The sequence below is a fragment of the Prionailurus viverrinus genome, chromosome A1, assembly GCF_022837055.1.
Source record: "Prionailurus viverrinus isolate Anna chromosome A1, UM_Priviv_1.0, whole genome shotgun sequence".
Taxonomy (NCBI): domain Eukaryota; kingdom Metazoa; phylum Chordata; class Mammalia; order Carnivora; family Felidae; genus Prionailurus; species Prionailurus viverrinus.
Window position 1 is genome coordinate 197,297,959 of NC_062561.1, and position 13,186 is coordinate 197,311,144.

The following is a 13,186-nucleotide window of genomic DNA, read 5'->3' on the forward strand; positions in this document are numbered from 1 at the left end:
CTAAGGCGGGACACCATGCTTAGATGATTCCAGAGTGAATGGGCCTTGGCCTGGCCACCCAGTGGAGTGAAAAGGGAGAGCCACTAGAATTAGACAGATTCCCATTTTAGCTCTGTCCCTGAACAAGCCGCTTCTTTTGAGCCTGGATATCCACATCTGTAAAATGGGACCATACCTTTTCCTCAGGGTTGTACTGAAAATAAGAAATAGGACATGTGAAGAGTCTACTACCAGCCCAAGCACTGAGGCACCCAATAAAAAGCAGCCACCAGCACCATCGTCATCATTGTCCTCCCCATCATCACTTGAACTGAGAGGCACTCCTTTCTTTCCTTTTCTGAATGAGCTAGAGCACAGCCCTTGAACTACCCCTGCTGGAAACTAGGACATGATTTACCCTGAGGCTTGCTCAGGATGGTGAGCAGAAGGAGAAAAGAAAGAAGGCATCCTTATAGGTGCCCCACATTGCACCTGTCTTAGAAGGTGGCCAGAGGCGTGCCCCTTCTTTCCATCCCCGTGGCCACCTGCCTAGTCCAGACCTTGTTCTCTGTAGGCTTCCTGGCTCCCGGCCTCAGTCCTCTCCAGTCTTTGCCCGACTTAGCAAGACCCATCACTCCCCAGCTTAAAAACTGCCCCCATCTCCTTAGCAGAGTATGCCCCACGGTGGCCCTCACCCCTCCAACACAGCCCTCTCCTGTCTCCAGAACACCTCCACCTGTGCACAATTCCGCACTTCGCACGTGCTGGTTTACTCGACAGGAATGCCCTCCCCATCACTCCCTCTTCCCATGATGGCTCTCACTCCTCCTCTGGGGTCCCACTCAAAGTCTCTGAGAAGCGGCCCAGAACCCCAACCCACATCCAGGGGTAGGGACCCCCTCCTCTGCCTCACGACACTTTATTCCCCAATTAGTGTGCTGTAGGGAAAATTAACACGATTTACTGCTTTCCAAAGCTGTCTTCCCTACTGTCCTCTCTTCCTCTAGGCCACCGCCTGGGCTTATTCGCCACACACTCTCCCTGGGGCTGGCAGGGTGTCCAGTGCATAGTAGGTAAGTAGCAAATGTTTAGCACATGAATGAGGGCCAACTGCATCTCAATAAAAGGAAAAGCTTTCTAGTTATCAGAGTTATCCACAGGTAAACAGGTGCTAGTGAGCTCCCTGTCGCCGGAGGAGTGTAAGCTGGAGTACATGAGCAGGGAGGGGTGGTGGCATGGATGTGAATTCATTGGTGGCTTGGATTCCTAAAGACACAAACCATGGACGAGTTTCACTGGAGTCTCCTGGGAGTGTTGGTTACTAATAGAGATTCCCCGACTCAGGAGATTCTGATGCTGTAAGTCTGGGGCAGGCCAGAAATCTGTGTTCAAAACATCGTCCCCGGGAAATTTGGAAACACACCCCACTTAGGGACTGTCCCCAAGTCTTGGCTCCAAGATGTCACCCGGACACCAAGATAAGGGAATTGAATATTCAGGCTGGGGCTACAGGTCCTCAGATTCGGGGAGGTTGCGGACCCAGCCCTGGGCCACTCTGTTGAAGCTGGGTCTGAGACGGAGGAGTTCTAAGCCACTGATGAGCTCCGGGACGAAGGGGGTGCCTGCCCTGGGAACAGTCTCCCCAACCAGGGGTCCTCCAAAGGGCACCGGGGTCCTGAGGAGAGAAGAGCAGCAGAAGAGGTGGGCTGTGTGGGAGAGGGATGGCAGAGCACTGACATGCGATGTGGGGCCCCCTCCGTGCCTCCCTCTGGGCCTCCGTTTCCCCACCTATTCCAGGCTTTGTACTGTCTTTAACAGGTTTCTCTGGCTCTGCCCATTCCCCAGTCTCCTTCTAGTGCAGATGGCTTGTTGCTTGGGAATGGGAATGAAATTTTCAAAGCTAGAATTGGCTGGTCCCAGACAAAACTCTAGGTACCCCTTAAGTATTAAGCTCCAGAAGCCAAAAGAGCTGGAATGGGGTTTTTCCTTGCTCTGCTCATCTCCCCTTAGAACAGGGGAGAATTAGAGAGGGAAGAGAGGATTAGAAAGAGCACTGAGAAGGGCCCCTGGTTGGCTCAGTTGGTTAAGCAACTGGCTCTTGATTTCAGCTCAGGTCATGATCTCATGGTTTGTGAGTTCAAGTCCCAACTGCCGGTGCAGAGCCTGCTTGGAGTTTATAAAGGAGACGCACCATTTGTCACCCATAAGACTGGTAAGAAGAAATATTTTGATAAGGGGGCAAAGTTGATGAGGTGGTGGGGGCAAAGTTTCACTTAGATACTGCTGGTTGGAGGGTAAATTGGTGCTTCTCCCTTGGAGGACAATTTGGCAGGATCTTTTTCACCTAAACATGTGCAAACTCTGTCAACCAGCAATCGCACCTGCGAGCATACGGCTTAGGAAAGCGCGCGCACAGACAAACGGATACAAGCAGTGATTGGTGACAAACCAGAAACAGCCCCTATGTCCACGGCAGAGAAATGGACAAGACAAATGTATATTCACATGGTGGAATACCATACAGCAGCTTAAAAGGCATGAAAAGATCTGTTTGTATTATGTAGGATAGATTTCAAAAGCATACTGTTGAGTCAAAAAGGCAAGCAAGTTACATGATGAAATACAAAGTATGAAAATGCCCACTATCCATAAAACAATCCCATCCCCTATCAGAATGTAGCTGCTGGTAGAAAATGATCTGAAAACACACACCAACCTGACAACGGTATTCCATTTGGGAAGGGAACTGGGATTGGAGGATGGTGAACAAAGGGCCCTCTCTTTATTTGTAGTGTGTGTGTGTGTGTGTGTGTGTGTCTTTATTTAAGAGAATATAAGTATGTTATTTTTAAAATTTTTTCATTTTAAGACAAGTTAAAAAGCATTGCTTGTGTAGTGTTTTCCTCGAAGCCCAGGACCAATGGGAATGGGGGAGTGTTTGCCCCCCGGGGGTAGAAAGGCAGACCGCAGGCCCCGGCCTGGGTTCCAGCCAGTATAGCATTTCTGCCCGGACCACCCCGGCTGTGGCGGCAACAGCCAGGCCCTGTGGGAACAGGCTGGGCAGTTTCCAAGCTGCACAGGCCTCACGATTCGGCCCTTGACTAGAAGCCCAGAGCCCTGGATCCTGAGCACAGCTTGGCCACCAACACTGCTGTTCCCCCCCCTTCTTAGCCTCAGTTGGCCCTTCTGTCTCAGATGGGGCCTGGGCTCAGGGCCCCCGAAGGTCCTCCTTCTGCTGATGGGAAGGTGCTTCAGCCTGTCATAGCTGCAGTGTGAGATAGATGGGGCTATGACTCGACTTGGCCAGCCTGGAAGCCGGCGCCCGGGACTGAATGTCTGCTGAGGGTTTTAAATAGCTGGACAGGCAGGAGCTGAGGGCCCCCGGAGGAGGGAGAACGCAGTCTCGCCTGGCAGAAACCCCAGAACGTCTGCCAATGGCTCGTGGCTCACACGGTGCCTGTTGGGCACAATTCTTCCTGTAGGGGCCCTCCTGGCTATCAGCTGTTTGAGGGCAAGCACCTCCCTTCTGAGCAGTCTCTTTTCAGTGCTGGTCACCCCCAGTTGTCAGACGGTCTCCGCATGTGGTCTGAGCCAGAAGAGCTGGACCTTGGCCTCCTCCGGTGGACCCTCCCCTTTCTCACTTTAATGCAGCCAAAGCCAGAGGAGCATTTTTCAGAAATAGCATCAGACTGAAGAAGCCGACTACAGTTGAAATGCATCCCCCAGCCCAAGGCCTTCCTCCAGTGCCAGACTCCTGTCTTGACTCCTGTGATTTGTCTTTGGGCCCCTAGGTCAGCACACTAAATTTATCCCTTTCAGTTCTCCCTAGTAGCTTTTCCAACCATCATTTCAGCCTGTAACTACTACTCCTAATACCAATAGCTACTGTTTATCGACAGCTTATTCCTTGCCAGAAACTTTGCCTATGACTTCTCATGCCAGCCTCACAACAAACTTATGAAGAGATTCTGTAATGATGCAGACGGGGAAATGGAGGCTCAGAGAAGTTAAGTCACTTGCCCAAGGTCACACAGCTAAGCAAGGAGTCTGCATTTAAGCCCACGTTGAGGCCCCATGCTCTGAATAGTACAAGCCACTCTTCTGTGGCTCTCACCTCTGCTGTCCAATGTTTCACTGCTGTCCCCCACTCTGATAGAATCTCAAGCCATTTCTAGACCTCTTCCAGACCATTGATGAACATGAGGAAAAGGCTGAGCTGATCTAGGAGTAATGAGATCCAGGGCCCCCACCTAGGGAGGATATCCATCAAAGGGGTGGCACCAGGAGTGCGGGAGAATAAGACCCTGGGCTCTGGAGTCAGACTAACCCAGACTTGGATCCCAGCCCTGCTCCTTGCCTCGTGACTGTGGGCAGGTTGTCGGTGTTCCTGAGTGGGTCTCTTCACTGGCGAAATAGAAAACATTGAGGCACGTCCCCACCCTGTTGTGTGCAGAAACCGAGATGTGTGGCACATTCACCCATTCACTCCCTGTACATTTACTGCGGACCTACTATGTGCTGAGGCAAGAGTTCTACCGAGTTCTACCAAGAGCTCAATGAACGTGTAAGTGTTCAGATAGAGCTTGGCATGTCCAAGGGCTTGGGAAATGCAGCCACTACTGTGTTGTGCCAGGCACCTGCACCCCCTAGGGACCTCTCCCCAAGCTGCCCACCCATCCTTACTTGTTGAAATTTCGAAACTCGGCAGGGCTGGGGGTGTGACTTCTGCCATCGCTCTGGTAGTCCCGGTAGCTGATGAACTCCTGCCAAGGACAGCGGTAGCCCTTGGGGATGGCCGTGTGATTGAACTTCTCCGGAGGGACGCCCTTCAGCGGCTGGGCATAGCCTGGAGGTGGAGCAGGGCGTGTGGGAGGCAGGCAGGCTGGGGCACCCGGGGGGCTTTTCTCCCTCTGCCCCCACGCCCGCCCACCTGGTGGATATGGTTGGGGGAGGGAAGTCTGGAGCTGGGATAGAGGAGTGGGAGGGATGTAAAGCCAAAGTTGCGCCAGCAAAGGGGACTGAGGCTTCCCCACCCCTGGAAGCAAGAAGGACCGGCATCTCGAGTCAGGGCGTAGACTCTGGCTGGCTTTGTGACCTTGGGGACGTTGCTGTGCCTCTCTGGGCTTGTGTTAGATCTGTGGAGGGGTGTGGGGGGTCAGGGAGGTGGACTAGACAGCCCTCTGGGTGTTGTCCCTGCCCCACCCTGGAGCACTGCCACGCTTGGGTCCCCCGGCCCTGGTCCCAGGATCCGGAGCTGAACTCACCTGGTGCCAGGGCGCTGGGGCTGCGGGGGCGCTCCGCAGGGAAGGCTGAGGGCTGGGCCACCTCGGGGCCCCCGGGCGTGGCCCGAAAGATGTGGAGCTCGGAACTGCAGCTCTGCCCCTCGGGGCCATTGGCAACCTGGGCACAGGAGCGGGCGCTCAGAGGCCGCAGACTGGCCCGAGCTGCCTGGCTCCTTCCCCCCGAACTCCCCCATTTTCCCGGGGCTCCCTCCACGCTCACCTTCCCCTGGGCGTGAAGGGGGCCGGCCTCCGCTGTTCCCGCTATTCCCGTCACCTTCCCCTTGGCGCTTCGGTCCACCAGCTGTGGGCACAAATAGACCACAGGGAGGCTCAGTGGGGCAAGGATCCAGGGTTGTCCCAACACTGAAAAAGGGAGGGGCGCATAATCTTGGTGCCCACATCCCGGGGATGAGGGGTAGGGGGATGAGTTAATAGCGTAGAACGCTAAACTCGGTGCCAGGGACAGGGAGATGGGCTCTATATGTTAGTTGCTATTCTAATATTGACCCTGGCCAGATAACCTTCCTGAATCTGTTTCCTTGTCTGTGAGATGGAAGTACTGATGATGATAATATCAGCTCACAGGGCCCTATGAGCATGAAACGAGATGATACATGTGAAGTGCGTGGCTAGCGCTGTCTCAGGCACCTCGCAAAGGTAGGTGTTTTGTCGTCTTTACTCCTGTGCATCCTGCCACATCGTCCCCTCTCAGTCACCCCCTGTCTAGTCCAGAAATGGAGTGGGGTATGAGTGGAATGCCCCTGAGTGACTGAAACTACCTGTGGACTCTTTGAAGCCTGAGGATAAGCCGTTCTTGTCTCTACCAGCAGACCGTTTTCTGGTCTTTTCCTTCTTCTAGAGGCAGGAAGAGAAGGCGTTCTCTCTCTTAGGTTCTCTCTCCGTTCTCTCTCTCTGTGTTCTCTCTCTGAGGTCAAGCCCAAGTCTCATCTAAATCCTGCTCGCTGCCAATTCAGCCCAGAGCACTTTTTGTAGGAGCCAGAGTGCCCTCCTTACCCCACAGCTCTCCCTGCCCGGTCTGCTCTCTGTTTTGCGTCTACGGAGAGGCGCCCTAAAGAGGTAACACTTTTCTAGGATCACACGGCAAGTCAGGGGCTCAAGCCGATGGGAACGTCACAGCCTTTCCAGCTGGAGCTGGAGGGGCTCCCCGGGGGCCAGAGGTCTTCATCTGACTCGCTGCTTGGCTCTAGGCTTGGCTCTAGGCTAACCGAGCCTCAGTTCCCCGGTAAGCACGGTGGGGGCTAACTCACCGCCCTCTGGCTGGCTGGAAATTCAAAGGTGAACCTCTGTACCCGGCGCTGTCTCTTCTGGAAGAGGAGGGATCCTCTGTTGTTGCGTAGCGAGAGCTCCTCCATCATCAAGTCCTGGGGCACGCTCAGCTTCTTGCCCAGGTCCAGCAAAGGGACTGCTCAGAGAGGCCAGAGGGAGCTCTTACCACCAAACCCTCAGGGCACTCGGGGCTGCCAGCCTCCAAGTGACCTCCTCTGAGCAGCTCCAGTACCATGCCGCGGAATCTTAGCCCGCCTGGGGGGCAGAAATGAGCTCGCAGAGTTTAATGTGCATGTGTTTGACACTCAGTGAAACTGAGTTCTTCCAGATGTTCTCTGGCCATTTGTATTTTTTCCACGAACGTCCTCGGCAGCTCTTTGCCCACAGTGGTGGAAGCCGTGAGACATGGTCAGATTGTAGATATCTCCTAACGGTAAGCCATGGGTGTGAGCCATGCGAGGGGAGGAGGGGGACTTTCTGGCCTGAGCCACTGGCAGGAAGGCACAGCTGCTCACTGAGGTGGGGAGGGCAGGAGGAGGGTGAGAGGGGGCAAGATCAGGAGTTCAGTGTTAGACGTCTGTTCTTTCAGTTTTAAAATAGCCGTTTATTATTATAAAAATAGCACATATGTGCATTGAAGAAAGTTAGGAAATACAGATATAAAGGGGAAAGAGAAAAATGCCATTTCTATCACCTGGAGATGTCCACTTTTAACACCTTAGTGTGTGTCCGTTCATATCTTTTTTAAAAGACTACCTATTCATGTGTGAGTTTTCAGCCAAAATGAAGTCATAGTTATACAAGCTTTGTGACTTGGTTTTATCAGTTGAAGATCTCCACCTGTACACACATGAAAAGATACTCAGCCTCACTCATGATCAGGGGAACACAAATCAAAACCGTAATGAGATATCACCTCACACCTGTCAGAATGGCTCACATGAACAATCCAGGCAACAACAGATGTTGGCGAGGATGCGGAGAGAGAAGATCTCTTTTGCATTGTTAGTGGGAATGCAAACTGGTGCACCCACTCTGGAAAACAGTATGGAGGTTCCTCAAAAAACTAAAAATAGAACTACCCTACGACCCAGCAATTGTGCTACTAGGCATTTATCCAAAGGATACAAAAATGCTAATTCGAAGGGACACATGCACCCCCATGTTTATAGCAGCACTCTCAACAATAGCCAAAGTATGGAAAGAGTCCTAATGTCCATCAACTAATGAATGGACAAAGAAGATGTGGTATATTGGAATACAATGAAATATTACTCAGAGATCAAAAAGAAAGAAATCTTGCCATTTGCAACGGTGTGGATGGAACTAGAATGTATTATGCTAAACGAAACAGGTCAGAGGGAGATAAATATCATGATTTCACTCATATGTGGAATTTAAGAAACACAACAGATGAACATAGGGGAAGGGAAACAAACAAGATAAAAACAGAGAGGGAGGCAGACCATAAGAGACCCTTAAATACAGAGAACAAACTGAAGTTGCAGGAGGGGAGGGGGGAGGGGATGGCTTAAATGGGTGATGGGCATTAAGGAGGGCACTTTTTGGGGTTAGCATTGGGTGTCACATGTTAGAGATGAGTCACTGGGTTCTACTCCCGAAACCAAGACTGTATGTTAACTAACTTGAATTTAAATAATAGTAAGAGATCGCCACCTGTGCGAGTGAACACATTGTTATTTCATACAATCCCTAATCCATATTTAAATCCCCTTAATTGCCTGCAGAATTGGGCATATAAGGTTTGAAGAACCTCGACGACACCCAAACGGAGAAGCCGAGGAGGGCACCAGATATGTGAGCCTAGTGCTCACAGGACAAACTGACCTGAGATACACATTGGGGCATCGTGGGCCTACAAACGGTGTTTGTCATTGTCTTTGTTGTTTGATGAAGACTATTACATTTACTTCTTTTCTCAAAGTTAGGACGAGTCGTCGTAGCCATGGAGAGGGTTTCCAGGCTATCCTTAATGGTTTCAGAGCCCAACACATACTGTTACACACTTCCCAACAAGGGAAGGCTTTTGGAGGCAAGGAGTGATGGAGTGGTGAGGGCACTGACAGGAAAGGGATACGGGGGGGACAGCGTGGCCAGAGTTGTCCATCTCTAAAATCCGATACACGGAGGTTTGTGTTCCAGCTCTATAAACGGTATGTAGAGCCGGAAGGCTGGATGAGATCACTGGGGATGTGAGAATGGGTAAAAAGATCCCAAGCCTGAGTTCCAGGCCTGCCGCATTCAGACGGAGGAGGTGAGGAACCAGCCACGGAGCCTGGGAAGGGGAGCCCGGTGAAGCAGGAGGAAATCCAGAGTGTGGGGCCCTGGAAACCAAGTGATGAAAGTGTTTCGGGGAAGATGGGTTGATCACGAAGCCACATGCTTCTGCTCAGTGAGGAGGAGGAAGGCCGAATACTGGCCGTCCTCTTTACTGTCATGGGGTTATTATTGGTCACCCTCACAAGAGTAGTTTCCATGGAGTATTTGGGCGTGAAAACCTTATTGGAAAGTGTTACGAGAAAATGGACAGGGGAACATTTTAGCCACACCACGAGCAAACAATGAACCAAATCTAGGATGTGGGACATTTTATAGGGCAGCTGGCCTGGGTTCTTCAAAGGAGTGAATGACATGGAAAAAAAAAAAAGAAGAAGAAGAAGACAGGACCGGGAGGGCGGGGGGTAGGATATAGATTAAAAGAGATTTAAGAGACGCGGCCACCAAATAAACAGTGGTCCTTCTTTGGATGCTCATTAAAACAAACTAGAAAACTGAAGAAAGTTGATGGTGGCACTGGTTATCAAGCCAAAGTTGCTAACAACTTGAGAGAGAGAGACAGAGAGAGAGAGGGAGAATCTCAAGCAGGCTCTACACTCAGCACAAAGCCCAATGTGGGGCTCAATCCCACCACCCTGGGATCATGACCTGAGCTGAAATCAAGAGTCAGACGCTCAACTAAGACACCCAGACCCCCCTCTTTTCATTATTTTGGATGCCTCCTGAGCCTGATGAAATGACAGGCTCTTTGGGTTTTGCTTTGGACTCCAGGAATGAAAGGAGGGCCACGGGGATTTGCACTCTCTATTTTTGTGTGTTTGGAAATGAGCTTAATAAAATGTTGAAGACAGCGAGCGAGGAGGGGAGAAAGTATAGACAACATTGAGGAGTTATGCTCTACAGGACCCGAGGCATCTGTAGAGTCAAGGGGTGTTTGTTTGTTTTTAAGAGGGAGAAGTAAAAGCATGCTTTTTGGCTGATGGGAAATTTTGACAATGCAATAGAGAGAGGGCAGAATGGAAGAATGTCCTTGGGCAGGAGAGAGGGGCAGGGAGGGTATCTGGTGCCCAACTGGAAGGGGTAGCTTCAGACACGTGCACGGAGAGGTCAGCCACCACATGGGCAAGAAAAACAGGGAACGCCAAACAGAGGTTCCCTTTTGGTTCCGTAGTTCTCAGTGCAATAGGAAGCAAGGTCATCAGCTGGGAACGAGGATAGGGGAGGAGGCATTGGGAGTTTGGGGAGAGAGGTTGCCAACGTTGTGGAAGAGAATAGTACAGGATGGGGAGACAGGCCTGATGTGGCCACCAGGCGGCATCGAGGCCCAGGCAGGTGCTGTGATTCATTCCACTCGATAGGATCCAAACAGCCTTTTTAAAAAAGGAGGCTGATGATTTTTTTCATTCTTTCAGCAAATGAAGAGAGCGCACCTTTTACATGTTAGGAACAGAAAGATCCATTGTAGGGTAAGAGGGGGAAAAAAGCAAGTTTCAGAAGAATCTGTATTCTAGGACTGCACTCATATTTTAAAAAATAAGTATTATCTGTTTATGCACACATTGAAAAATCTGCATGGAGACGTGCCAAATAGTAGTAGTGACTACATACAGGACATAGGAAGAGGAGGGCTGGAAATCACACTAATTTTTAACGAGAAAAGGTACTGCATAGTTAAAAGCATGAAAGACTATTTATACCGAAATATATAATAAAAAGTCCCCTGGCATCGTACTGTCAAATATTATCCAGATGAATTGACCTTGACAGTAAAAAAAAAAAAAAAAAAAAAAGTTACAGATAAAATCTATTTAAGGAAACAATTCTATTTCTAGGCTTTCATTCTTAGGGAGAAAAGTTGAATAAGCATGCCTGAAGTCATGTATACAAGGATGTTTACGGCAGTGAGGGTTCAGATTGTGAAAACCGGGCATCAGTGTTGTGGGGGTGCTGCCCAGATGTCCTTTATCAGTGGCTCCGTGTCACAATTGGCCTCTTCTGCAGAGAGCTGCCTGGCTGAGCAGAAGTGCTCACGGCCCCCTCGCTGACGGCAGGGTGAATTCTGTGGACTCTGGGGGCCTGGAGCCCCCACAAGGTCAGACTGAACCTGGGCTACAGATGAGCCCATATCCTGGCTTAGCAATTTCCCCCACCCTCTCCCGCTCCCGTCATTTCCCTCCTCCTGAGAGTCCAACCTCAGTAAGTCACTTGCTTGAGAATCTTCAACTCTGTTCCTAAGGGTCCAACCTGAGATGAGCCTTCACGACTGCCAGTAAGGTGTGTGTGTACCAATATGCTGACTATATTACGTGCTGAGGGAGCAGGGGGAGGGGGTGGAGAGAGAAATCATAGCAGGAGGGAAAGAAGTCTCTGGTACGCTGCTAGTGGGAAAAAAAAAGCAAGCTAAAGAACCCAGCATATAGTACTTAGCCCACATGTATTTGCGTTTATATAAATACGTTTGTATATGAACGGAAAATGGATTTACACAATTATGCTAACAGTGGTTATCTCCAGATGGTCCCATTACGAGGAACTTTCACTTTCAAAGTCATTCATGTCTGTTTTGTCTGAATATCTTATAAAATGGATGTATTATTTGTACAACCGTGTAGTAAGGAAGGGGCTCTGGAGACGGAGATCTGGAGTCAAATCTCAGCTCTACTGACTACTACATCCATGATCACCTAGCTCCTCTGAACCTCGGTTTTCTCATCTACAAAACAGAGACAATAATATCTAACTTACAGAGTTGTTGTTTATGTGTATAACATAGAGCATAAAAGCCCTTAGCACTGGATCTGATGCAGAGTAAGTACATAATAATGGTAAGTGTTTTCATTATCATCACTTTACAGTGCTGTCTTCTGATGGTGAGACTATGAGATTTTTTTTTTTCTTTCTACTTTTCTTTAGTTTCAGAATTCTCTTGCGTTAATACCCTAGCGATAGTCAACGACATATACATTTCCAGTCTGGCATAAATGATATGTGTCCACATTTGGGGGGGCCGCAACTAATTACTTAGACAAAGGGAAAGATAAAGCATTGCCTGGTTCTTCTAGTTAGAGCATCAACACCTCACCAAGGCATATTTTAGCACTTGAAATCATGAAGTTAAAAAAAAGAAAAACTTGATGCCAACAAAAGGAGGCAAGAACACACAAAACAGGTTAGGACCACTCACATATAAAGTCATATGACATGGTTAGGGGAGCCTGGGTGGCTCAGTTGGTTAAGTGTTTGACTTCAGCTCAGGTCATGATCTCACAGTTTGTGAGTTCGAGCCCCATGGCGGGCTCTGTGCTGACAGCTCCGAGCCTGGAACCTACTTCGGATGCTGTGTCTCCCTCCGTCTGCCCCTCCCCTGCTCGCGCTCTGTCTCTCTGTGTCTCTCAAAAATAAGTAGAACGTTAAAAAAAAAAGTCATTCAACATGATTAAATACTTCTTAGAACCCTGCACGGGGCAAAATCGCAGTGGTGTCCATTGATGAGGGTTTACCGGAGCTCAGTTCACTGTCCACGTGCACCAGGACACTTGCCTGAAAGGTGAATGTGTGGCCCCCCTCCAGGTCCACTGAATCAGAATCCCTGGGGGTAGGGGCTGGGACTCTGCATCTTGAACCCGCAACACCACTTCAGTATCATTCACGCTAAAGCCTGAGAGCTAGGACTTGCCTGAATTCTTTTTTTTAAGTACTTGAAATGCCCTGACGTAGGCCAAATGAACAGACTCCAGAATTACGCGGAGAGTTCCAGAAGGGTCTTCTATGGTGATACACATGTGTTTTAGATGATTTCTTCATTGGGTGAGCTGGCTTTTAAGTGAAATGGTCTGAGTCACCCTGGGGAGTCTGCTCTTGCCAGCCTGCCTTACTCTCCCCGCCACCTTGTCTCTTGCCACAGGGGCTCGGTGAAACCCACAGTTACAGGAAGCAAGGACAAGTGTACGGGGAGCTTGGGGCCACGGTTAGGCTGGATCTGGGACCAGAACCCGCAGTGTTCAACTTGGGGCTGAGGTAAGGACTTAGTTGGGCCCAGGGCCCAGTCTAGGGCATTCAGTCTCAGCTCCTGGGTGTGTGGGTGTCAGGGCAAGGCCCCTCCCAATGCTTCGGGAAACTTCCCAGCCCAAGTGGCAGATTCCACAGGCACTCCCTCAGGGCTGGCCTGGAACTCACACCTGTTTGCCCGGGCCTCAGGCCAATAGGCCTGCGCTGGCTGCACTTTGGGACCAGGAAAGGATGGGGTCAGAGGAACCCACAAGGGCTGAGTCCACCTTACCTGGTCCAGTGAGGTCCCCCATGGCAGCCATCACGGACCCCTTCTGCTCCTTAGGGATCAT

General features: G+C 50.3%; 1 protein-coding gene across 1 annotated transcript; it reads right to left on the reverse strand.

Moving 5' to 3' along the window:
• Window positions 1–1,485: 1,485 nt before the first annotated feature.
• Window positions 1,486–13,186, reverse strand: MYOZ3 (myozenin 3). The gene is made up of 6 exons (XM_047860946.1): window positions 13,126–13,186; window positions 6,530–6,684; window positions 5,494–5,562; window positions 5,244–5,379; window positions 4,663–4,825; window positions 1,486–1,654 (listed from the first exon to the last, which is right to left on the reverse strand). Exons 1-6 carry the CDS (start codon window positions 13,184–13,186, stop codon window positions 1,486–1,488), a joined length of 753 nt encoding a protein of 250 aa, XP_047716902.1.

What these genes read in the sequence shown, in the direction of transcription:
- MYOZ3 (XM_047860946.1), bottom strand. Translation starts at nt 13,186, where the DNA reads ATGATCCCTAAGGAGCAGAAGGGGTCCGTGATGGCTGCCATGGGGGAC. An exon ending in GGGGGACCTCACTGGACCAG is followed by an intron (nt 6,685 to 13,125) that starts GTAAGGTGGACT and finishes CTCTCTGAGCAG; the next exon opens with TCCCTTTGCTGGACCTGGGC. An exon ending in CCCCAGCGCCCTGGCACCAG is followed by an intron (nt 4,826 to 5,243) that starts GTGAGTTCAGCT and finishes CTCCACCTCCAG; the next exon opens with GCTATGCCCAGCCGCTGAAG.